The 27760-nt window shown below is 34.7% G+C and overlaps 1 protein-coding gene across 2 annotated transcripts in view; it reads right to left on the reverse strand.

Annotated features, from left to right (window-relative positions):
* Positions 1–2319: 2319 nt before the first annotated feature.
* SATB2 (SATB homeobox 2) overlaps positions 2320–27760 on the reverse strand; it is a 235898-nt gene continuing 210457 nt past the window's right edge. For both annotated transcript variants that reach the window (XM_007494572.3, XM_001379413.4), the window contains exon 11: positions 2320–5425. In XM_007494572.3, the coding sequence (XP_007494634.1) occupies positions 4964–5425 (462 nt within the window). In that variant the 3' untranslated portion in view covers positions 2320–4963. The remainder of the gene's footprint in view (positions 5426–27760) is intronic.

Here is a 27760-nt window from a genome sequence, read left to right on the forward strand (position 1 = left end):
GTAGAGATAGCTGGTCTTGGAGTCAGGATGACTTCAGTTCAAGTCATGCCTTTGGCATATGCTGCTTGAGTGACTCTAGGCAAGTTGTACCAGGCAAACTTTTAAGATGATAAAGCACAGAGAAGTAGCTCTTTTGCAGAAGATCTAGCTTTAAAAAAATACATAAATACATATATATATATATATATATATATATGGAACATCACAATACATATTTGTATATGTTGTTATGTATCTCTCTCTCTCTCTCTCTCTCTCTCTATATATATATATATATATATATATATATATATATATATATATATATATATATATCTTCACACACATACCTAAATTTTGTTATTATGCCTATGTATAACTAACTCCTTCTGGCAAAGATTAACCACCTTCTGTGTGATAAAGTCTATATCATTAAAAATTCCAAAAAGAGAAAACCAACTGTAGGATTAGAACCAGAGGGCAAAGTCTTCCTCTACAGCAACAGACTAAAACTTTTCTAGAGACGGTCTTGTGAGAAGAATGAGATCTGTGAGAGCACAAGAAAACATGGTGGCATGGTCAATAGGAATAGAAATATCCATACCCAGGAGATTTTAAGCGCTGTACCTCAACCGGAGGCATAGAGCAATCACTGCGTTAATCATCACTAGGAAGCAAAAGCTCAGTTTGGCTAGGTTTCATTAATTATTTTTTCTGTCTTGTCCAACTCTTTGTGACTTCGTTTGGGGTTTTCCTGGCAAAGATAGTGAAGTGGCTTTGCCATTTCCTTCTTCAGATCATTTTATAGACAAGGAAGCTGAGGCAATCAGGCTTAAGTGACTTGCTCAGGGTCACACAGCCAGGAAGTGTCTAAGACCTGATTTGAACTCAGGAAGATGAGTCTTCCTGACTCCAGCCCTAGCACTCCATCCATTGTGCCACCAAGCTACTTTCCTTTATTATGCATGTTCAGTTTGGGCTCAGCAGCTATTTAAAAGGTTATTCTTCACTACAGAGTAATTAGATAGAGAAAAATAAACACAAAATACCTGCTATGGATCAGGGGCAGGAATTAATTCTAGCAGCACATTCTCCAAGCTTCCATACAGATTGGCACTAGGCAGAAGCCTGTGCCTCCTGCCATGGGCATTATGCTCCTAAGTCTGTGCTTTCATTGGCCAATCCTCCCCTTCGAAGACCAGTTCATGGGCAAAACCTGAACTGTTTGTAGGTTACATAAACAAATTTAGTGGGAGGAAGGCCTGACTTCGTATTAACTTAACCAATAAATATGCTCAAGTGGGAATTAGATTCACTGTCTTTCTCGGCTTTGTCCAAATCATTTGAGCTAAGGTTTTTTAGCCTGATTATTATGTAAGGAATAACTTCCCACAGCTTTATTTTGCTTAACTTTCCAATCAGTGTCAAAGCATGTTGACATTTCCACCAGTGTTGAATGACTTTTAATATTCCTAGGGTTATTAACACAGATGGGCCTTAACCTGTGTTTTTAATGTCCGTGGACTTGTCATAAAACAAAGGTTATTTTTTTTTGGTGGGGTGGCAGCAGGATGACAGGGAAGTAGGGACTGCAGCAGATGGCTGATATGAAGTGGGTCTGAGGTAGTATGAACCATTTCCATTTTCAAGTTAACCCAGTATAGTAAAATGGGCCAGAGGGAGAAAAAATTTATAGAATCCAAAGCAAAACAAAATCCACTTTGTCTCTTCCTGTTCTGAATCAGCCACTTGTTCCTACTATATAAGCTTTAGTCTTTTGGCCCATTTTTCTCATTGTAAGCACTTTCTAAAAAATCATTTTCACACATTTCTTGAGATACAGCAATCCTTCCGGCATTCCTCTATGCACACATTATGATGCCCTGTCTATAAATATAAAAGACTTTTATTATGTCCATTAACCATGGACATATGTGTTCCAAAAGTTTCCTGACACGCAGTCACTTGTGGTTTTTTAATTATAAACAGAAAATATTCCCTAGAAAAATAAAGAAGAAAGCTCATAAATATATCTTTATACATTTGAGTTGGATTTGCATACTTAGGAATGATTGGCTGAGTGGTCCTCTGAGCCATGAGCCACAGGAAGTGTGCGTGCACATGTTTATATACACAGAGACACATATATGGGCACACAGACAATTAAATCCATGCATCCCATAGAATGAAGCATCTGTAAATGCTAGTACAGTTGTCCTGATCATATTTTATTTCTCAAATGAGAGAATTTTTTTTTTTATTTTCCAGGTCTGCTCAATTGAAAAAAGTCAATGAGAATAAAAGCAAGGCCCAGTAAATTACTTGACAAATTAAGTCATATTTATTGAATGCGTTTTATTTCAACAACCAAAAAATTCTAACAGCCTAACAATGCACATAAGTTAAAAATTAATTATCACTTAGTGATAACAAAGATAAAGTTGATTTACATGGAAAAAAAGAACATTTACAATATGTTAATCCTTATTCACATTGTTGATACTGCAATAAAACACAATTTGTTTTTTTTTATTTCACAAAAAAAGGCGGAAAATTGTGCTTTGTCAAGAGGCACTACAAGAGAAAGTTTCTTTTTCCAAATAGATATTATATGACAGATATTGAATAAATAGACATATATGCATTGTAATTCGCAAAGTTCTGGCAAGACCACAGGCTAAAATGCCCACAGATTCACTTTGAACCACTGCAGACTTGGCAGTGAAATTAAAAATAAAAGGCAAGACTTAGCATTGAAAAATACCTAATAAATTTTTGGTTGAAGTGTAAAAGATACCAAATGCTGATGCCATCAACAGATGAACCACCTTGCAAGAGCTTGGCAAAAACCAGTTTCCATTACATGTACATAGTGATTTCAGCAACAGTGTAAGAAGACAATTTGGAAGGAGTAACTCTGAGGAGAACGTAAAGCAGCAACCATTGGAACTTCGGATCAAAGCTGCAGCATACTACAGAAAAATAAAGGATGAGCACTAGGGCTTAGTAGCAAACAACCATCCTTTTGCAAAGGTATGTGACATTCAGGTCAAGATAAGTTCTAAACATTTGTATTTGAAAAAGTACAGGAAAATGTCCCTTTAAAAACTCCAGAGGTTACTGAGCAGCTAGAATTAGCTTGTATTGCAACATGTCTTCTCCCTGTATATTGTAAGTTCTGAGTAAATATCTACACATAGAGGTTTTTTTAATCCTACCTTTTATACCTTTCAAATATATAAATAGTATTAACAGTTATATTACAATGCTTGTGTAGTAAACAGAAAATAACTTTCAAAGTGATATTGCATGAGGTCTTTGACAAGGTTGCATGAGAACACAAATGGAAAGGTCAAAGCACAAGGGGTGACGGCTTCAAAGCAGGGATGCCCTTCACCTAGACGAGGACTCCTCTTGGAACTGTTTCCATTGGGGGGGGGGGGGTTAGGGTAAGAGCCTTGGGGAAGGATAATGGGCTGTGCACAAAGGTCAGCAATCCTGGGAGAAGGTGGCCTGCGTCCTCGTCCTATGGAAGAGAGAAGTTCTACTGGTCTGATGGAATCTCTGTGCTGGCTTAGCTGGGGGTGGATTCCCTGGTGACCAGTGGATGACTCTATCGAAACTTTATTTTATTCGTTCGCCCAGAGCTGCACAATTGTTTAGCAAAGGGTTTCGGGGTGGGGGGGCAGCCGATGCCGAAAATGGGCTGCTGTGTGTGACATGGTGACTGGAAACGTTTAGTTCCACCAACAGAAGGGCTGCGAGCCAGGTACCCAGGGTTAAATCTGGGGAAAGAGACAGACCAAGTCTCTGAACAGGGAAGCCCTTCAACTGCACATTTCTTTTAACCAAACGTATTTCTCATTCTACAGGGAGAAAAGGGTTTGTTGGTTGGGTGGTTGGTTAGCTTAATTTTTTAAATTAAAAACAATTAAAGTAAAACATTTTAAAATGATTAAGTGTAATCATTTTAAGCTCCGAAACCAAGAACAGGTAAATAAATACCACGATAAAACGTGGTTTTATAGTACAAATTCCATGCAGCCAATCTCAAAAATGTTATTTTATCAAGACCTCATTAGTGGACAAGCCTTTTCCATACTGAAGTTCAGTTTTGCTTGTTTTGAGTTCCACTAAAGTTCATCTGTTCACTACAGGAAGGACCAGCTGAGTAACGGAACATGTTGAATCATTTTAAGTGTGCATTGTGTCTTAAAAGTAATTGGACTTTATCTTCTTAAGGTGCCCTGATTTTTTCCGCTTCATTTTCCTTTTCTCTCTCTTATTTTTGGCAGTGTTGATTTATTTTGTTAAATAGATACCTCAATAATTAACCATCAAGCTGCCAGCTAGGAAGGTAGAGAATAATAATAAAAAAAAAGAATCAGGGACAAACATAGAAAATAAATAGGAATTCAAAAAATAGTCACCACACCCTGAGAGCAGGCGGCAGTTTATCAAAAAGCCAAAGCAACTCATTGTGAAGTGGTTTTAATACATAAACAAGTCTTGTCTTTAAGAACCCATTTCACAGTCTATTCTTTCAGATTGTAAAGTTCTCTGTCCCATGCAATTTTAATATATATATGTAAATATATATATATGTACATATACATATACACACACACTTGTAGTTTCCTTCATTTGTTTTATAGATCTTTTCTTCTGAGAACTTGCTTTGCATTTCTTCCATAAGTGCAAGGTTAATGAAGGCATAGTCTTATGTGATTACAATTATTATTCCAGTCAAATGTAAAAGTGTAACACTCAAGTGTCTGTGTCAAGACGATGACTAATTCGGCAATACTGAACTCGTTCAGTCTGCACGTGTATCCCGTGCAACAAAGAAATGTCAAAAATGGGAAGAAAAAAAGTTTTTAAAATATGAAAAAACAAACCTAAAAAAAAAAACAAATTTAAAAAAAGAAAATAGAAACAGAAAATCCTTGGACCAATGTCTCATTTTCGATGTTGTGATTTCACATTATCTCTGGTCAATTTCTGGGGGAGCCGGCTTGTTTTTGTCAGCATTTTCCTCCTCAGCTTCCACTTTGTACATTTCCTCTGAGCCCTCTTCACTCTCATTTTCCTCTGATTCAGTTAGCAACTCTTCATCCTTATACTCCGCAACATCAACCCCAGTGCCCAAATGCTCTTTTAACTTCCCATGGTGCTTCACATGGTACCGTTGGTTCTGGAAGAATTTGATGATGGTGTGTTTGGGGAGATCCAGCTGAGCAGAGAGGGTATGGATAGCCTCCTGGTCAGGGTACAGACCCACATCATGGATAAAGCTTTGAAGGATTCCCAAAGCCTCTAAAGAGATCTTGGTGCGAGATCTGGGCTTTTTGGCACAACTGTCCTCAGCAGGAGGAGGTGGAGGTGGAGCTTCTTCTCTAGGAGGAGAACTTTCCTTGGCTGGCTGAGACTGCTGTCTATGAAGAACCTAATAATTAAAATAGATATTCACATTTAGTTACTTGTACAAGTTTTTTCTTAAAAAAACAAAACTTTCAATCTCTGAGACAATGATCTAAAAAGTGGAGAGAATGATAAATGAAATTAATTTTTTGGGACTCTAACTTCTGTTGAAGTCTAGAATTCTATTGTGCAAACGACAATTTATACAAAGCAGACACACAGAGGCAAAAACAAATGGTAGCTACTCCTTGAAGCAACTCTTATAGCAAAGCAGAAGAAAAGATTATTAGTTTGTTTTCATTATTATAAATAATGCTCATATCATTCTATAACAAGAAGAGCTTACAATTTTTTTGTGCTAGCATGTAAATAATTCTGCAGAGAAATTATGATTCCCATATTCAGAAGGCATTGAATATTTTGGCTAAGCAAGTGTTAACTCTCATTATACAAGTATTTTTTATCAAGGCTCTAAACTTCTGAACATAGTCATTGTTTGTTATTATAAATACTTAGTAATAGCAGGCGTTTATATAGCAGTACTTTACACTGTAGAAAGCACTTTCCAAACAACCTCAGCATTCTTTTATATTTTATGTGAACTTTTAAAAGTCTGAGTACTTAATTTAGCATTTTCTGGAGAAGGGAAAACCCAATTTGACCTAAGAAAAGGGGGGGGGGACTAGCCCATATTAACAACATATACATACATATACATATACATCCCTTTTCCCCACTACCATTCACTACCTTTTTACAAGCTAAAACATTTCAGCCTCCAAGTCTGATGCTTCAATTAAAACACACACACACACGCACACAAAACTCACTCATCTACCCCATTTCCAAGACCATAAGATGAGATCTCTACTAGAATTAAAATGGCAGCCTTTTGTTGCAAATTAGATCAAATATTTAGTGCCAATTCAGCAAATCTCATTCCCTAAAAACATCACAATAAATGGAAGAGATCGAAAATCTCTCTATAACAATAAAATTGGTACAAAAGATGTCAAAAGCATATTTGTAATAATATGCTAACTGCCTGTGGAAAAGAGAATTCCAATACACTAGTGCTAAAAGCACATATAAGGTTGACCAATTAAAACAAATGTTCTTGGCACTCTCTTCATACCACTTTCAAATAAGAGTAAACTCATGTGGTCCACTCTGGTAAGCTACATCAGCAAAAATAAAGTGAAAGCTTGAGTGCTTCAGCATTCTAATTACACTCAGCAGAAAAAAAAATCTCCAGTTGATTGTAAGGGCTATACTACTGATGATGGACTTGGTGACATGCAGATAGTTGCACTTAACGAGATAATCCATGCACATTCTAATAAATGAACCTCATGTCAACAGGTGAGAATTTTGTTTTGTGATGGGCATTTTAAACCAGATATATACACACATTATAGAGCACATACTCCAGAAACACATACATAAGCATGCTATTAGAACTGCACTAATTAAAAAACAAAGGAGAATTAAAACCCTCCATTTCCTAAATTATGCCTCCCTTTCTAGTGAAGAATCAGCATAAATGTTCCATTTGATTGAATAAATAGATTGTTCTTTTTTCCCTCATTTTCCACAGGTTAGAATTAAAAGAGATTTTTAGGAAACTAAACTTTGAAATTGTTCTAACATTTCTACAATAGGGTTTATTCATCATAAGCACAAATGACAGGACTGTGTTCTTTTTCTACCTTTTAAACTGAAATTAATAATAAAAAACAATCTTGAAGGTTTCTTTCCTGACAGAGACTATAAATAAATGTATTTGATAGCAAATATGTCTACAAACCATGAAAACCCTCCTGAACTGGGTATACTAGGCCTAGGCATCTTTGTTATAGTAAAAGCAGGTATAAAGTAAGTATACTGTACCTGTCACCTATTTTTTGAATACAGAATCTCCACGATAAAAACTAACTACACAGCAACATATTAGACCATTAGTCAGTCAGCAATTCTTTAAACCAGGATTAAACAGTGTTTTAAGACATTTTGCCTAACAGTGACAACATGACAACTCTAGCATCTTCAAGCAATTCAAAATGTCTAAAACATAGAATGACATTAACAAAGAAATGATCCTTTTTGTTTCAGTTAAAAAAGAAATCACAGATTAATAAAGAAATGAATTTTTTTAATATTTGGGTATCCTCCAAACTGTCTGACATTTTCCTAGTAGAAATATCATAGAAACAGAGCACATAGTTACAACTTACAAAATGAATTTTATTCTTTTTTCGGAAAGTTTTTTTCATAGAAATGTTATGAGATATGGTATATGGGTTCTCAGGCAAAGTCCATAATGGCCTATTAAATAACCATGATGTTCTTGAATTATAACACTTCAATAATAAATAGGGCATATGATAATTATCATGGTAACAAGCATTTAGAGTCTAATTGGGGATGCCTAGGAAACATCTACCTACTGCAGGTCTAGAAGTTAGTATGAACACTGGCTTGGGTCAGGTGTTCTGGCAAAGAAGGGGCTGAAGGGTAGAGACAGAGCAGAAATAAAATCTCTGGAAACTTGAGGATAAAAAATTCTGGGAAACAATGTCATCTAGCATGAGCTGGCTTATTACCACTGCCCTATAACATAAGGACATCATTCTTTTCTTCTGCGTGTTCTAAGGACTGGCCAGCCTGCTTCTTCTCCTTGTGCTGACATAATGCCTTGTACTTTGTAGGTTCTCTACATATACTCGTTGAAGTGAATGTTGGGATTGTATATCTGCACTTCTTACCAAATGTTTCTTTACGATAAGCTACTTTATAATCAGTAGCTTTCAGCAATTTGTCCTCATATTTTCCCTCTGGGGTCAAGCTGGAAAAGTCTAATCCTTCTTCTACATGGCATATTAATTGCTCTTTGCTAGGAAGTTTTCTATGGGAGTAATATGAGGTTTAAAAAAAAGGATATAAATATATTCAAAATACAACTTGATAATTGCTTGCAACCAATCCCTCCTAAGAACAGATACATACTGTTTGATGGTTTTCAATATCAAATGATTTAAAAACAAAATGTATACAAATGCTACTACAACCAAAGTTGACCAAAAAAGAGATAAAGCAACTCTTCCTAAAGGTCTCAGTGCTCAAATATGTTTTCAAGGCCACAATGAAAACCAGCTGGGAGCCATGTGCAAAATATAATACAAGCCTGAAGGGAAGGAAGTAAGATATTGAATGATTAAGTTTAGGAAAATACACACTGTAGTGTACCATTATATGGGTACTCTGGATTACTTGTAAATAAAGATTGTGGTCTTTTTTTTAAATATAAAGGAAGAAACTGTAAAGGAGGTGACTGGTAGAGGATAGAATGCTAGGTAGGAGGGTCATAATAATGTTATATAGGTAATTTTCTAGGGAAGTTAAGTGACATAGTGGATAAGAGTACTGAGCCTGGAGTCATAAAGACCTAAATTCAAATACAGCCTCAAACCTTAAAGGCAAGTCAATTGAAACTCTGTTTGCCTGAGTTTTCTGAGTTGTAAAATGGGAATGATAATAACATCTATCTCCAAGGGTTTTGTGAAGGGTAAACAAGATATAATAATAGTAAAGCACTTAGAATAGTGCCTGGAGTATAGTAAACAACATATAAATGTTAGCCGTTAATTATACCCTTATCTCTAAGAAGAAGCCCTTGAATGAATAAATTAGATACAGGTCAAGAAGGGTAGTATAAATCATTTGGGCAAAAAGGAATCTGGGTGTCTTATTGTTCTACTTTTAGATCTGCATTATATTTATATTTAGCATAACACAGTGCCCCTAAATATTCACTTCTCCCCTCTTTTTTTTTTTTTACTATAGAACTACTATGGTTAAACTCAAAGGAAAATATCCCTTATTTCTATACTGCAGTGAGTGGGAAGAGCAACCAGGCTGTGTAATCAGACAAGCTGGGTTCTAAATCTGGCTGGCTCTCTAACTAGTTGTGTAATTTAATCAAATAACATTTTCTCTTTGAGACCATTTTTCTGAAATTGTATCTCTAAGGTCTCTTCCAATTGTAACATTCTACAATTCTCTAAATCAGTAAGAAAACATTTAAATTGCATCAAATATTTGTAATGACTGCTATATTTGAATATTTGTTGATATTGTTGAAAAACATTGAAAATGAGCTTTTAAAAAAAATTTTTTTAACCCTTACCTTCTGTCTTGGAGCCAATACAGAAGAGTGGTAATGGCTAGGCAATGGGGGTTAAGTGACTTGCCCAGGGTCACAACAGCTGGGAAGTGTCTAAGGCCACATTTGAACCTAGGACCTTCCATCTCTAGGCCTGGCTCTCAATCCACTGAGCCACCCAGCTGCCCCCTGAAATGAGCTTTTTGATATGATATATTTACCTATGTAATTAAGAACAATGAATTAATAGGGTTTGTTTGATATAAATAATTGTTTTTACCAAGTGTGATGTATTTTTCATTTCTTTTTGAAAAAGCAAAAAACTATTTTTAAAAGCCTTTTTCAAAAAATATGCAAAAATATGTTCATAGATATCATTATACATTGTCATATCACTGTTTCTAATTCTCAAAACAGAAATTTTAAGAAAATTTTCTTAAATGTTGTTCCTTTTCTGTGTGAAAGGAAACCAGTCCATAGTGAAGTATTAATTATGAGATACTTAACATATATCTGGAATTTTGCTACCATATTTTTAAGATGAGAAAACAGTGCCTATAATGAAGTGGTAGGTAAAATAAAATAAAAAAAACCTGGATTTGGATTAAGGAAATCTGGGTTCAAGTTTAGTACCAGCTAGTCATATGACCATTGACAAATCTCTTTACTAAGCCTCAGTTAAAGGTAATAATACTTGCTTGTCCTCTTTCAAAGGTCTGTTGTGAGTAAGTTACATTGCCTTCCTAGAGCAACACAAATTTAGCAAAATTAAAACTAGAATATATATTTATCATGATTTTTTTTTCTTAGAAAAGTTTTCTAGGGAAATAACAATTATTCTAAAAAATAGTAACATAAATGTCAAGGAATATCAGTATCCTATAACATAATTTGCAATGTCCTATTATAATCTTTTTTTAAAATGTTGGGGGCAGGAAGGTGGTTTGGTGGACCCAGAGGTCCTGGATTTAAATTTGGCCTCAGACCTTTCCTAGCTGGTCAAGTCACTTAACCTCAATTGCTTATCCCTTACCAATGTTCTGCCTTGAAACTCATATTTAGTATCAATTCTAAGACAGAATGAAAGAGTTGTTTTTTTTTTTAAATGGCCTATTACAATTGCCAGTCCCTCAATAAAGCTTTTCAATAAATCTAAGAAATGTTTTACGCTGATCACAACTGTCAAGCAAATGGCCCTTTATCATTTATCATTCCTCATTTTACCTCATTCCATTCTCTACCAATCAAAACCAATCCTCAACATATCCGAAATTTCAAGGCTGACATTTAGGAAGATATCCCAGATAGTACTCTGAGGCATAGCAACCCACTCCTTCACAAAGGCTAACAAAGGCTATCTAAAACCTAAACACAGAACTCATGGGTAAAAAGCATCCCCATGAGCAAAGACACTTCAAAAGGTAATGTAGAATTCATGCAGGAGAAATTGGATCAGGTACTACTATCTGTCCTGCTGCTTTTTGATTTAAAATGTTGTCACCTATAAAACATATTCAACCAGATAAATAGTTCAACACTAGTTCTAACTTCAATTGAATTATTTTCCTTCAGTTAGTCCTTATGGTTGTAATTTCACATGCTGACATAATAAGACTGTATTAAAGATTGGTGTTTAGCTTTGTTGCTTGAGGGCAGGAGGGAGGAGGTAGAAAAGAGTGGAAGAAGAGGAAGGATTATACAGTATCCTAAGGTCAAAACTCAGGAAAATCGGTTATTAAAAAAAAAAATCTATGAAGTGATGACAAATTGCAGACTACAGGTGTTAGATTACATTGTGACTTCAGGCAGGTTTAATATAAGTTGGTTTTCTTTTACAATTGCTCTTAGCAAATACTGCTATGGTAGGGGATTAAAAAAGACAGTACTCAATAAAAGAAGACCATGTCAAGAGAAATCGATACCAACGTGCAAAACGATAGAAAGCTGGACATGGAAATGTGTGTTCGGTTTCATCCAGCCTTCACCGAGTCTGATTTTACTTTGATATTGTAACTAAAATGCTACTGTCACATCTTTTTTTTTATTTAGCTTAATAACTGTTTCTAGAAATACACACAAAGTTTTGAGATTAAAGAAGAGAAACATGGTGGTACAGATGGGAATTAATCTACTAATGAAATTTTAAAAAGTGATTTGACTAGTATGATCTTTTACTTGTTTGAGCTTTACTTGTATTTCAAGGACCTAGGGTACCATAGTTGATATATCCTCCATGGAAGTTGCTTGCTGTCTTTCTGCAAACTGGGCTATCAATCAAATATCCATCAGATGACAGTGGACTTGGAGATGAGGCTCTTGGAACATGAAAAAGCTTAATCCTCAAACAGAGAGAGAGCCTTTTGCTCAATAGGACCTGCCAAAGCTTATTTTCTGCCTTCAACAAGCTCAGTGTACCCCTATAACATGTAGAAACAAACATCAGAATAAGATTTTAATGGTTTAATCATAACCAAAACTCCATGAATCAATAACAATGAGCAATCTTTGTAAAATTTATAGTTTTAGATAGCTTTCAAGACCACTGGGAGGACCACATAACCATATAAGTTATATAGCTATTTTATCTTGGAGGAAATATGACAAATTCAGACAAATTGGAATTATTTAAAAATATTTTTGCTCAAAAAGTGATATCAATCATAAACAAACATTTAGCTAATTCCATTCAATAAACAATTATAAATCAATCAACAAGTGTTTATCGTATGCACTGGAGCTCCAAATATCACAAAGAAACTGGATCTCTCATCAAAGAGTTTATATTTTATCAGAGGAATCAATTTAAATGTGTGTATGTGTTTTATACATATGTTTATGTATGTGTTATATATGTTTTGTGTGTATATAATTATGTATAACTACAGATAGAAAAACAATACAAAGGCACCCACATATAAAATAAATATACATATATAAGGATAGAAGTTTGCTTTCTTTTGTTTTTTGAAGGGGAATGCTACTGTAACTGAGAGAGCAGTAAGAACTTCACATAGTTGGTGATCATAAGTTTTGAAATAAAGTAGGGATCTAAAAGGCATAAGTGAGGAAGGAGGGGATACATTTCAGGAATAGGGGTGGGTCTATGAAAATGCACAGAGTCTGAATATAGAGTGTCATGCATGTGTGAGGAACAAAAGGAAGGCTAGTATGATCATACTTAGGAATGATTTAGTAATAGCCTGCCATATATATATATATATATATATATATATATATATATGTAAGGCATGGTGTTAGGTGTTCAGGAGGAAAAACAAATTAATAAAAGTCTCTGTCCTCAAAGACTTAGAACTTTACATGATTTCTCCAGAATGAAAGTTCCATAAGGATATAGATTAAGACATTTAAATTTTACATGACCACCAGTACCTAACAGACTGTTCTTCCTACAGATAAACAGAAACTTAAAAAATGATGTATAATGATCAACCAAATAATTCTGTGGGGACCAAACCTGGAGACAGAAGGAATGTGGTCATTTGTGTGGTTTGTTATTCTATAAAGGTAGCTGTGATGAGTGACAATTTTTTTAAATAGGTTTAAGATGAGTATGTCTCAATTGAAATGAGAATCTGAGTGGCAAAAAAGTCCCCTCTAGCTAGAACTTAAACATGTGGTAATTCACATATAAATATTTAATACATTGTAATTATATCCTCCCTTTCATTATCATGATCATCTAAACATTTTTACTAAGCTTTCTAGGGCCATATATAGGTTAGCTGTTCCACTGAAATAAATAAAATCTCATGGAAAATGCAGCTCTCTGATGATAAGAGAAGAGGAAATAATAATACAGGTATTGACAAAACTGGCTATAGCTAGAGGGACTAAGTTTTTGTGTGTTTTTTTAACTGAATAACCCAAAACACAAGTCTTGTAGAGGTTGTTTTGCTTTTGTTTTTATGATAGAAAGTGCTGCAGATTTGGCAAAGAGCCTTCAAATGAGTATGTGGGCAAGAATCATCTTTTTTTTTTTTGTTATCCTATGATTTTTTGGTTTAGGGAACTCAGTGACATGAAAACACAATCAAAAAATACAGATGAGCAAACTGTCTATAATTTAGAGTTCTAGAAAGTTTTCTGGACCAATTATTCATCATTACATAACCATTTTATCATGGAGTAAGAACTTGAAGGGAGACCAGGGTTGGCTATCTGCTATGCCATACTGCTCTTGATGGCAGGAATATTTGAAGTTAAAGATAGCCATGATAGGCTTTCTAGATAGATCTCCAGAAAAGTCAAGGAATTAGGATAGACTAGAAATAAGGAAGAAATAAGAAATAGTAATGTCATTAACCAGCTGAAATTTAAAAGACATTTCTATTTTAAAGGAATGATTCCATTAGATTCTTGTACTAGTTCAATCAATTAACTTAGTTTCCAAAACTTTGTAAATGTTTTCATACAATTTGGTTATCAGCACATCTAGAATATGTAAATACCTTGAAAAGAGCAATTGTTTTATTCTTTGTATTTAAGCTCCTACCCCCTAAAACAGTGTCTGTGATATAGAAGGCATCTACTAAATACAGGTTAGTTGATTTTCACTGAACACCAATTATAGATGAATTAATAATATCTGTATTTCCCAGTTTTCATTCTTAAATAGAATTTTTAAAAAGGGAAAAATCTAAAAATCTACGTATTTATATTTTCTTTTAAACAATATTAGTAAAGAAAAGAAAATTACTTCAGACAGCTGCTTCTTTATCCAATAGGTAGAAACATCAAGACAAGGTTTGGGATCTTTTAAACTTTTAAGTGGATAGTATAAAGAATGGATACAGTTTATTAAAACAGACTTCATAGACTCAGCCAAATAGTATGTCGATGCAGACTTCGATAATGATCAGTTTGGATAAGCACCAAGGAGCCAGGATATTTATTCAAACCTCCTCCCAAACTTCTTGGATTTATTAACCCTATGTTGGAAATCTCCCAAGAAATGAAACTCATTTGTTTAAAAAGATTTCATATTTCTTTTACATTCCTAAATACCAGAATAATAAAGGTTTATGCCCCCTTTTAATCACATCTCACATGAAACAAGTCAAGCTACAGGTAGGTCAATAATAATAAATATTTACTTTTACTTTTAAGAAATCTATATGAAATTTGAATTGTCATTATTATCATTTTATGAATAATGAGAATCTACAGTGGTATGGCTATTAATTTACAAAACTTGCTTGGATTAATTAAAGGGTTTGGATGCAATATTTTATAGTTCTTGCTCTCTTTAAAAATCCCACGGTGTGGATGGGCTTCACCAATAACTGTTCTATATTCTACAGAAGCAGAAATAGGAGCACAGCTATTTTATATATTCTGATTTAAAATCATTAAGTAAGGTTTTAATAGGGCTAGATTTTGTGTAAACATCTACTAACATACAACATGTGACACCTCTTCCTAAAAATATACAAGAAAAAAAGAAATGAAAAAAGTTTTAATTAGACTAAAGGTAAATTGTGTGGAAAGGTTCTAAATTCTTAATTAATCTGAAGTGATAACCCCACTTCTGTTTAAAATCCAAGAATAATGATCCACCTAGCAGAGATTATTAGCTAAAAAAAAATGTTTGACTATTTAAATCATAGGTATTTAAAATAAATACTTGAAGGGTATTATAGCAAAGCTCTCCTACCAGCACAAATATCAATTTTTGAGAGTAGTAAAAATAGGGTCTTGTTTGGCTTTTGTATGTGCCAGTCTAAGAAGAACTAGTTTCCTAATTTTATCAGAAATTTAACAACAACAACAAACAATTAAATAAGACCTTTGACAAAATTCAGGCAAGTAAAAATATAAGGCAAAGATATAAAGTCCATAACCAAGTTGGCATGAATCATAACAACCTAAAAGTGTAGTTTTCCCATTGCTCATATTAACTGAAGGGTTTGGGTTGCCTAAGAAGAATATACATTTAAATTAGGCTTTTTATTTTAGATATGGGGAGAGAAAAGACACAAAATCTTAACACAGAGCAATTTAAGATCCCAGGAGAACACAAACTTTCTTTCCTTAATCACTGATATTTTTAAGCAGTGAGGACACTCGGTAGTCAACAACCTATTACAGTTAAGGGAAATGGTAGATACCATCTATAAACTGCTAACTCATTGGGATTTGTTTTTGTTTTTTTGGTTTTTTTGCTTATAGTAACCACCAGTGTCCTTAATAATAGAACTCTAAAAAATTGCGTGAATAAAACATAATAAAACATAAATACTAGTTTTCTAGAAAGTGAATCTCTGAGAATGTTTTATAATCAGCTACCATGTTAAATATATATAATATTACCATATACACTTACACATTAAGCTTTGTTACATCCATAAATATAACAAAGTCAGATTAGGTAAATAAAATCAAATTATCAAAGAAAGTTTTCCCCACAGAAAATAAGGCAGAAGCTAGTGGTCTTTGCGGAGTATAATTTTTTAAATTCTTTTTGGTTTAAATGCTCTTGAGAAGAGTCATGACACAATGAAATATGACTAACTTTTGTTAGCTTTTTTGTTTTCTTCACCATCCATTTTTCTGTTAGGTTTAGTAAGTTTGGCATGGTTTACTTTCTAGGGATAAAAGGCATGGAAAATGGAGAAACATTGCCACTAATATGGACTTTGAATTCTGAAAGTGCCTAGCAAAATAAAGCTATTTTTGAAATTCTAAATCACTTATTTCTGTATGAGGATTTTATTTCATTTCTATTGTGTTAATGATCTTTCAAATAAAACAAAGGTGGAAAAACCTTGTTTATGAAGAATCCTCAATCCATAATCCTTGAATAACTTTAAAATATTATGTGTACATTATTGACATCCAATAATTTACCCCGTTCTTTAAACTTCTTGAGAGCGACAATTAACTAAATGCTTACTTTTGTATTCCCAGTGACTAGCACAGCACTCTGCACCTAGTAGATGCTTAATTAATTTTTTTGTTTATTTTACTTCTTCAATGTATGTTCATGAAACAAATTAACATTAGAGTTTAAAAATCAATTTCAGGCTATCATAGAAAAAGTAAAGATTGAAGTCAACCTGTGATCTACATCTTAAAAAAATCTGTAGTACTATATAAAAAGCAGTATTAATAATTCAGCAAGAGAATATAATTCATGTCTTTAAGATGCTTATAATAAGGATGACTGATTCTGATACAATAAAAGGTCCCACTGGGTATCCTAAATCATTAGAGATTAAATTATATTCAACCGAGTTTTAGCATTAAGTCTATACTGAGGCTGCATAGCATTCAGGAAAAAGGAGATGATCAGATTGAGGTCCTGTTCAAACTCTATATTCCATTACGGGTACTACATTTTAGGAAGGACACTTTAAAAAGAGTGTCCAGAAAAAAAGAAACCTTAAAACTGAAAGACCTTGGACCATGATGTGTAAGGACCTGTTGAAGGGAATAGTGATATTGAAGGAAGAGAACAAGCATTTGATAAGGACCTACTTTGTGCCAGGAACTGTGTTAAACCCTTTTACAAATATCTCATTGGATCCTTAAAACAACCCTGTGTAATATTTATTTGGGAAAGGAAAATGGGGGGATTGGAAAACAGGGGATAACTTGAGGTTTGTATGGGGTATGGAGGAGTTTAGGGGAGAGAGGGAATATTGCTTGGTGAGTCAAAGGAGGGAGATGTCCCCTGCTGAGAGGAAACAGCCAGGGGTCCAAAAAAGACTGTTTGTCCTGAATGACTGAATTGAAGTTCAGCTCTCTCTATGCCCAGAATAGATAGTCCACTTATCTGGCTGTGAATTCAAATAATATAAAGTTTAATAACCAGTTGGGATTGGAGGTTTTTTTTTTTCTTAGCTTCAGAGTCAAGGCCAGGCCCCAGAGGCTGGTGGAGGGTTTCTCCCACTCCCGTCTACTCTATATCAGTCCTGCTTAGTCTAATTCAGAATCTTAGCAGTAGATAGAAAGCAAACAAGAACAGGTCTAACTTTCAGAAGTGATTGGACCTGAATCTTTGGGCTGAACCAAGAAGAGGCAGCACACCACACCAACTCCTCTCTCCTCCAACCACTGGAAGCAAGTCCAACCCTGGCCAGAATGAAGTGCTAGTCACAAGACCCAACTGCCACTCCTGGCAGAAAGAAAGTGCTAGTCACAAGACCTAACTGCCACTCCCAGTTGCCCCTTCCCCCACAAACTGTCAGTCTTATTTACTTTCCACACCTGTGAGATAGGCTATATTATGATCCTCATTTTACAGTTGAAGAAACTGAGGCAGACAAAGGTTAAGTGACTGTCCAAGGTTACATCTGAGGCCACATCTGAACTCAGGTCTACCTGAATTCAGTTCCAATACCTTATCTAGTGAGCCACCTATCTACCTAGGGAAGACTAAGACATAATAGCTAGCTTCAATTATTTGGTATGCATTTACTTGGAAGAAGGATTAGAATTGTTCTAGTTGGCTTCTAGGAACAGTGGGTAGAAGTTGTAAAGAGACAGATTTGGGTTTAATAAAAGGACAAATTTCCTAAAAACTACAACTATCATTCCCCATACCTTGGGAAATAGTGAGTTCCTTCTCACTGGAGGTCTTCAAGCAAAGGCTAGGTAATGCTTATTGCTTATATTGTAGAGGGAATTACTTTTTAGGACTTAGTAGAATTAAGTTCCTTCCAACTCAGAAATACTGTGCCTGTATATTTTATTTCATTCTAACTCTAAATGTCTGCAATATATGTGACATATATAGTAACTCAATTAATCAGAAAATTGGAATAATTAGAACATCATGCTCAAACGTTAAATGAGAGTTTACTCTAATTGCTAAATAATAAGAATGGTTAGTAGAATTATAGAGTTAGAGAGCTAGAGGGGACATTTGGCATTAGAGATGATCTAGTCCAAAACCCTCTAATTTACATGAGGAAACTCAGGTCCAGAGAAGTAAAATGATTTGCTTAATCTGATACAGATATTTAGGCTCAGAGAATGGTCTTCTATCATCCTAAAGTTTTATCTGCAGTTCCATTATCCTTTTCACTAATTAACAAGATTAAAGTGAAAGCTATGGGTGATTATTTGCCAGGAAATCAAATGATGAAAATCATGAACCATCTTGAATAAAATGACAAAAATATTAGACTGTTTCTCTGGTGACACTAATACATAAATTGTTTACCAACTTTTTTTTTTTGTAAAAACAACCCTATTTTTCACCAGCCAATGGAGAATGAGAGGAGTTATCAGAAAGTAGAATGAAGACAGGATTCTAGAAGAAGAAGAAACTGTACCACAACACCTAGGCTGAATCTTCTCAGCAGAGAAGAAGCATTATGATAGGGAGAAGCATGATTTCAGTAAGAAGCCTTAGAAAGAAAGGATTGGATTTTTCGAGTTGGAGAACATTGGTTCAAATCCCAGTTCTCCTAAAGAACCTAAAGGCTTCTTGCCTGAAAAACAAGAGAGGACATTGGCCTAAAGGAACTTTTAACAGCTGTAAATACTCCAGATACATTCAAAAGAAACTCAAAACCAAAATGGTGAAGATTATTATGTAAGCCTTTACTCATCCATGTCTACCTGTGGTAAATATTATTGAGTTATTAGGGATATATGCTATAAGACCAAATACTAAGTAGTGCAAATGTTCTGGTATCCAGTTAAGCTTAGATATTATAATGTATGAAGTGTGCTTATCTACTGAGGTTTACCAGTCCGTCTAAGTCTGCATGTAGGGACTCTGACTTTTCATGACAAACCTACCCATCTCATGTAAGTCTTCAAAAACTGGAACCATCCACTCCCCTTTCTTTCCAGAGTGACTTGATTATCGTCGAGTTTGAAATCTGTTGTTTAAAACTCATTGCAAAGGCATGTAGAAAGGGAAAAAAGTTCATTTTCTGACCTAATTTAAAAGTAGACTGCTTTTTACCCTACTAATGGTTAACTGGAGAAAGGTTGAAATTTTCCAAGGAACTTAAAGTATCTTTTCTAGTTACTACATTTGATGATCACTGATGTTTACTGTGGAGAAGAGAGAACTTGTGAAAATTTTTAAGTTTAAATGTAAAATGAAAAATTGAGTTTACAGGTCCTCCTCAACACTATGCTTCATAGCAGTGAAAAAAATATGATCCATTTGGCATAAGTGTTTTTAAAATGCATATTACATCACAGGAAATAGCTGAATTATAATGGAGCATAATAATTCTATGAATGCCTTTGTCATATACCTACATGCATATGCATGTATAGATATATATACACTATATATAATTGCTAGATTTATATTGTGCTTTAATATTTTCAAGAACTTTATAAATACTTATTTTATTGAGGCAAACAGGTTAAGTAACTTGCCTAAAGTTAAACAGCTAGTGAGTGTGTCAGAGGCTGGATCTGTACTCATCTTCCATTTCAATAAGACTTTAAGAAGTGCAAAGTCTCAACAACTCTGTAAGACAGGCTGTTCAAACATTATCACCCCCATTTCAAGGAGAAACAAGAGGTCCTAATAGAAATGTCTTGACTATTACTGCATATAAAACCCATAAGTATTCGAAATAAGACTCAAATCTCTGGCACAGGAGAAAGACCATCAGATAAAAGCTAAGATAAAGAGAATGGAATTTATAAAATTTGGAATGACACACTAACTGAAACATGATTATTAAATAGTAAAGGATGAAAAGTAAAATGTAAATGAACACACAGTGGTTGGGGTTTATCTTGCACCAAGTCATAGCAGGTCCTTTTCTTTAAACTATTATGATGAAAATTAGTCTATATGTATGTATAAAACTGGGCAGAAAACTGCTGAAATACTAGCAAAGAAAAATAATATAAATGGTTCGTTTTCTGGTCTAATTTTAAAGAGGACTTCACATTCCATACTCCTCCCCTTCACCCCATTAGAGCAAAGTAGATGGGCTAAAGTTAAGAGTCAAACTTCCCTTGGGCTGCCTGTTTTACCTGCTGTGTGCTGAGATTTTATCAGGATGTGTGTTACATGTGTCTAACTATTCATTCCATACTTGCCAATAATCTCGTAGGTGACAAATTTAATGATCTTTGCTTATCTTAAATGTTATCTCTGAAAAGTTTGACATTGCTACTTATCCTCTCCTTGGTAATTCTCTTCTCTCTAGATTTTTTTTGACATTGCTTTCTCCTGATTCTCCTCCTACCTGTCTGATCTCTTTTTGTCAGTCTCCTTTGTTGAATATTTTTTCCAGGTCATATATGCTAAGGGTTTCCCCAAAGGTTCTGTGCTGGGTACTCTTCTCTTCTCCCTCTATAGCATTTTTCGTGGTGACCTCTTTAATTCCCATCAATATAATTATCATCTGTATGCAGATGATTCTCAGATATATTTGTTTAGCCTTAATCTCTTTCATGACTGGTATTAGCCTAGTACCAGTCCTTATGAACTCATGTCTGGATTGTTGCAATATCATTCTTGTTGATCTTCCTTCTTAAGTCTTTCTTTTCTCCAGTCCACTCTCCACTCAGTTGTCAAACTGATCTTCCTAAATGCAGATCTGAACATGTCAAATCCCTATTCAATAGATTCCAGTGGCTCACTGCTACATTTAAGATCAAATATATAATCTTCTTTTTGGTTTTTAAAGCCCTGAATACCTGGCCCTTCCTATCTTTCCAGTCTTCTTAGACCTTACTCCTTGCCATGTATTCTACAACCCAGTGTCACTAGCCAATTTGCTCTTCCTCACAGAGGGCACTCCAGTTACCAGATCTGGGCACTTTCACTGGCTAACCCCATGCCAAGGACTCTCTGTCCTTATCTTTGTCTCTTTGCTTTCTTCAAGTCTCTGCTAATGTCCCATTTTCTACAAGAAACCTCTCCTAATCCTCCGTAATCTTAGTGCCATCCTTCTGAGATAATCTCCAAATTACCTTTTAATATATGTCGTTTGAACATAGTTATTTCCAAGTTGTTTTCCCCATCAGACTGTGAGTGCTTTGAGAGGAAGGATTATTAAAAATCTTCCTTTATACCATCAGCATTGGGCCTGCCACATAGTAGATATTTGATAAATTCTTGTTGACTTCAGTTGACTCATCTCATCTTTGAATTCTTCTGTGCCCTTTATCATCACAATATTCTACATGTAGTAGGTGCATAACAATTGCTGAATTTTAAATCCTGTTTGAATGTTGAGTGAGCACTTATTGTAGACAGAGTGCTATGCTAGAGGCTGGGAGAGATACATTTATGTATGACATAGTCCCTGTTCCATAAAGCTTATCATTCGGTGGAGATAAGACATAAAAAGAGGTAATGGTGACATAGAATATGAGATTAAAATATTCCCTAGAGTTTCAAAACAAAGTGCTTCAAAACAAAATAAAGCATTTGTATTAGCTTTAAAAGTGGGGTGGAAATTCATCAGACTAAAGGAAATGGGAAGATTTGGGAGGACAGGCAGAAATTTTAAGCATAGGAATAATTTACATCAAGGCATGGAGACAGATTATACAGTTTTACTATAGTATCAAAGGTAGTGATATTCGATAAGGTTGCAAAGATAATGTGGGACCAAATTGTGGAAGGCCTTGAATGTCAGGTAAAGGAGGATGAATATGACTTAGGAGCCAGATGGTATCTCTTAAGATTTTGGGGGAGTGACATAATTATATCTAAGTGTAATAAGGATTCTCCTAGAAGTTATATGATGGCTGATATATGGACTGACCAGGAGATAAGACTAAGGAATTGCAGTTTTTAAGAACTCCATCTCAGATTTCTTGTTAGGATGCTAATCCCAGTATGAATCCCAAAGTCAACAATCTTCAATAAGCATCTTAAAAAGCTTTGCCTGACAGAATAATTATTTTCCCACTCTTTGTGGCACAACAGAAAGAATATCACATAGGGAGTTGGGTGTGTGTAAAATTAAAGTGGGAGTTGGATGGTCTTGGTTATCTTCCAGTTCTTACAGTCTATGATTCTCCTTGCGTTACACAAAAGAACAATGCACTATTGTACAGTAGGTATCACACAGCTATCTGAAGAAATTCAGCAAGGCAATGTGTTCCTTCTGTTCTAACCTAAGGACAGTACTTCCTAAAGGAACTCTCTGAGGTCAACCAGTAATTAACTGAAAGATTTTGATTGAAAAGGCTATTGACCACCCCTTCATTCAACAGCTTCCTGTTTATTATATTTCATGGGCTGACTAGGTGCCAAGACATTAAGCTGTCAATAATGTATTAATACTGAGGCACAACCCTCTTGCCCTCCCTCTCTGTACCTTCAGGCAAATGTGCTTAAGCTAAGGAGCTGCAGAGAGCCAATGCAAATTCTTTAGCCCTGGGAATGGAAATTATTTCTTTACTTTGTTTCAGCTTGTACATGATCATCAATGTTCACTCAGTACTGTAAAAAATATGATTGCATGTTATAAATGCTCACTTAGGTGAGGTTAACTAACATTTGCTTTTTAAAAAACTGCTGAAATGATGGGTAACGTGCCCTGAAAGCTGGCTTTCTTTCCAAGCCATATTTAACAGTTTCTAAATTGAATTTAATAAACACTTTACAAAGAGAAATGAGAAGTTATTTAAAATGTAGTTTATAGGTCCCTGCCATTCAGCATCTGGAAAGCAGTTGCATATTTAAAAAAAAACTTTTAATGAATTTAATAGAGAAAAGCACTTTAATTAAATGCTGTCAAAGAGGATTGTATTAATGACTGTACACTGAGGAATGTAAAGCAAGCCAAGTTTATTTAGCAAATAGAAACTGGGCTTTCAAAGCTGTAACTATTTATTTTGTTTCAGTTGCTATACAGCTAGGAGATGAGGGTGCCAACTAAAACCAGCTAAATTATTAGATATTATTTTATTTATTGTGTATTATTAAAAGCTCAGGTTCCTTAGGGGGATATAATCAGTTTATTTCTTAAATGAAACAGACTGCAAAATATTCCACTTATCCAGGAAGGGTTAATGGAAGACAAAATTATCCTAATTTTCATCTAACATTTTTTCTATAGGATAGAAATGAGCACTTTTCACCTTTCTGATTCAGATGCCAAAAAAGGAGAAGAACTCTTTTCATCTGGTTGGAATGGCTGTGCACCAACCTTTGAATCGCAGTGTCATATGAGTCAGTAAATATACTTTCCCTCTTATATGTTCTTCCTTCCTTTCATTCTCCTTTTTTCTATACCATTGCTATTGAGAATAATTTATCCTACTGTATATTGAAGTGTGCTTTAAAAGAAAAAAAAAGCCTAGAATTCTTGAAGAATTTCCATTCGAATTTGATTATTCCTTTTTTAGTCTAAAACTTTGATATGGCCCAAATTCTGAATTCTACAAAGAATCTGGGGGTTAAGAGAAAAATAGTATTCCTTCTTGGTTTGTCTCAAGACTCTGAACACAAGACAAAACTACCATTAATCAAAAAACAAACCAACCAAAAACAGAGACCTAATGCATGAAAGCTGTAAAAGATTGAAAGACTGGTATGGCTGAAAAACACTAGGTGTGTGTCAAAATGATTTTCTCTACCCTTTGTAAAAATGCAATTATCCATGATTTGCTAAGAGGGTGAAGGATTTAAAATAGGTATTTGGGAAATGCAGGATCCTTCTTGGGACTGAGGCCAATGAGACAGCCATGTTTGTGACATGACAAACCAATCCATATGTACATATGCCATATATATGTACACATATATGCATCCATGCTTTTTGTCTGTCTGGAATTTAATTCAAAGCATGAAAAAGGAGAAGGGAAATAAAATGCAAAATCCGGTAACCTATTTCCTTTCAGTAATATAACGATCACAAATGGTGACTTTAAACTTTCTAAACAAATAATCTAATTTTTAATCCTCCCCTTCCCAAGTCATTTATTAAAGTCATATGTTTGAGCTCTGTCTTTATAATTCTGTGACTACTAAGCTACTTACTCTCTCCATCTGTACCACGTCATTTCAGAATATTCTTTGCAATGTGGCAAATGCACATTAATAGAGAATAGGCATTGGTGACATAATTCCAGGCATAAGGAATACTAACATGTAAAGCAGATCAGGCTGTGTATTCATATAGAACATAACCACAAGCCTTTTTGATGTGTTATAGCATATATATTTAAATAGAGAAATTATATGGAAAGCAGCTCATCTACTTCCTGACATACCTAAACCAGCAGTTTCAAATAGGTTGGCCAATTGATTCTTGTGAATGAAATGCAGATAATAATGGTTTAGTAGTTTATATATTGGGGTAACTAGGTGGAGCAATGGATAAGAGTGCCAGACCTTAGGTCAGGAAGATTCACCTTCCTGAGGTTAAATCTGACCTCAGAAACTCACTAGCTGTGTGACACTGATCAAGTCCCTTAACTCTGTCTGCCTCAGTTTCCTCATCTGTAAAATGAGCTGGCAAAGGAAATAGCAAATCACTCTAGTATCTCTGCCATGAAGAGGCAGACATGACTTTAGAAAACAACTGAACAACACTTTATGTGTTAAAACCTTTCAAAGAATCATCAATTAGCTGAGCAGTTGAGCCAAAATATATCTCATAAATACTAAGAATAAACAAATTTGCTCTTGTCTCTTTATGCAGGAGACAACTACAACATTCTCCTGTGATGATATCAAATCAGTTTCTGATTTTGTAATTTCTTTACAACACCATCACATGTCCTCTTCTCTCCACCCCATACAACCATCACCCTAGTTCAAATAGAAAGACCAAAAGAAGAGAGAGAACAGATCATTTATTAAGTATTTATCATGTGACAGTCACTGTGCAGTTTGGGTGTTTGTTACCTCTTGCTTGGACTATTGCAATAGCCTTCCAATTGGTCTTTCTGTCTCATGTCTCTCCCTTTTCCAATCCATTCTACATTCCAGCTATCAAAGTGGTTTTTCTAAAGTACAGGTCTGAGTGTGTAATCCTCCCATTCAATAAACTCCAGGGACAACCTATTATCTCAAGCAACAAACATGAAGTCCTTTGGCATTTAAATCTCTTCAGGACCTGGTCCCTTTATTCTTATCTAATTCAACTCTTATCCCTGTATCCTGCAATTTAGCCACATTGGCTAGTCTGCTGTCTATTATGCATTATTCCATCTTCTCTCTCCATAGCTTTGCTCTAGCTATTCCCCAGGAAGGAAATGCTTTTTTTCACTATTTCTGACTTTTAGAATCCTTGTCTTCTTTAAGACTTAACTGAAATGGCACTCCTCTAAGGAAGCCCTTTCTGATCACTCAGTGACTAGTCTCACTCCCTCTCATGTTATTTTTCATTAATTCTGTATTTATCTTGTATGCTTTGATTTATGTATCATGTTTTCCCTATTAGAATGTAAGCTCTTTGAAGGCAGGAACTATTGTAGCTTTTTCTATATGTCTCCAGCATAGGCATAGCACAGTAAGTACTTAATAAATGCTTGCTAATTAATTGCTTTTATCATTATCCTAAGATGTAGCTTTTAGGGAAGATTTCAATTCTATATTTAAAAAAAAAAACTCATTCAAGTTAGATCCTTACTCCAGTAGCTCAAAATTAGTCCCACAATTATAGTCACCAAATGTTAGTCTAAACTATAGTCCTAAACTTCTCTTTACATATATACTAGAAAGACATGTTTACAGTGAAAAGAAATAAAAAGCTAAAATAGTATTCTAAACATTAATTTATTATAGTCATTGTATATGTTTTATAACCTGGTTATATTTAGATCCTTTATAAAACTAAATTATCATAAAATTCTGAGAATGCTACATATTAGTCCTTAAGAACTTACTTGTATCATATACTAGAAAATTTCTAAATTTAGAAACTTAGCAAGTTTTCTTCTTACTGAATCAATTAAAGAACCAAGTAATTGGGGGGGGGGTGGGAAGGGGGGCTCAGTGTGGCAGAACCAAAATGCTTTGTTAATCAGGTTTGGTTTATATAGTTGGGGATAATGGACAAAATTATATAGACAGAAACATTTATCCTGAGTTCTATGAGCAGGTACATGAAGGCTAAAACAAAACTGCAATATTTTGAGTCATTTTTTTTAAAAAACCTGGATAATCAAACATGAAAGGCAGCAACCAGTGAATTCCCAGTGTTAGATGGCTTTTAGTATCTGATTTTTAAAAATAGGTGATGGATGCTTCAGGTGTCACAAAATAATGTTACTTAGTGGTGACTGAAGTGTAATCACTGAGCCCTTCTAGTGAATCTCTTCCTGTACTAAGGGTTAGAGGACTCTAGAATTTGAAGGGACCTAAGAGATAAATCATCTAATTTCACCTTTCATTTTACAGATCATAGGCTCTTCAGTTTGGAGTGATAAAGGACTTAGTGGTCATAAAGTCTAACCCATTTATTTTTTGTTCTTACATTTGAGGAAAGTGGGACCCTGAGAAGAGAAGTTACTTATGTGATGTTACAGAGATAGTAAACTAATTAGCTAGCTCCTAATGGCCATAAGTTTTTATACCCTAATCACAAAAGGCTCTAAGAGGCTACTGTAGCTAACTCACAAAACTCTCCTAAGAGTCTATGGTTTGTCCTTACCCTGTCTGAGTATATATTAGTATTTGCAGATTTTTAAAAAACCTGTTGACTTCCTTCTTAGTATCAATTCTAAAACAAAAGGATGGTAAAGGTTAGGCAACTAAGGTTAAACTGACTTGCCCACGGTCACACTGCTAGAAAGTGTCTGAAGCCAGATTTGACTGAAGACCCTCCAGTTCCTGGCTTCCTATTTGTCCTACCTAGCTGACCCTACTTGCACATTTTAAAATAAATTTCCTTGCCACCAAGTCCCTCCTTTAAGTTCTTAGTATTTAGTGTTTAGGGCAGAATAGTATACACACAAACTATTGAGAGCTTTGAGTCCTACTACCTAAAATAACAAGGAAAACCTAAATTCACCTCTCATTTTCACTCAGTAGCTGTGGGATCCTGGGCTAGATCAGACTTCTCTGAGCCTTAGTATTTTAATTTGCAAAATAGTAGTAACTACCTCAGAGAAATGTTTTAAGAATCAAATTTGTGTCACTAGCACCTAACATTGTGATTTCTACATAATAAGTATTAAATAAATGATATTTCATTCATTCATTCAAAATGAGATAGCTTAAAAATTCTTTGTACTTAGAAAATGCTATAGAGTAGCCTTGGTGTTACTTCCCAGACCTGC

Source organism: Monodelphis domestica, chromosome 4 (genome assembly GCF_027887165.1).
Source record: "Monodelphis domestica isolate mMonDom1 chromosome 4, mMonDom1.pri, whole genome shotgun sequence".
NCBI lineage: Eukaryota > Metazoa > Chordata > Mammalia > Didelphimorphia > Didelphidae > Monodelphis > Monodelphis domestica.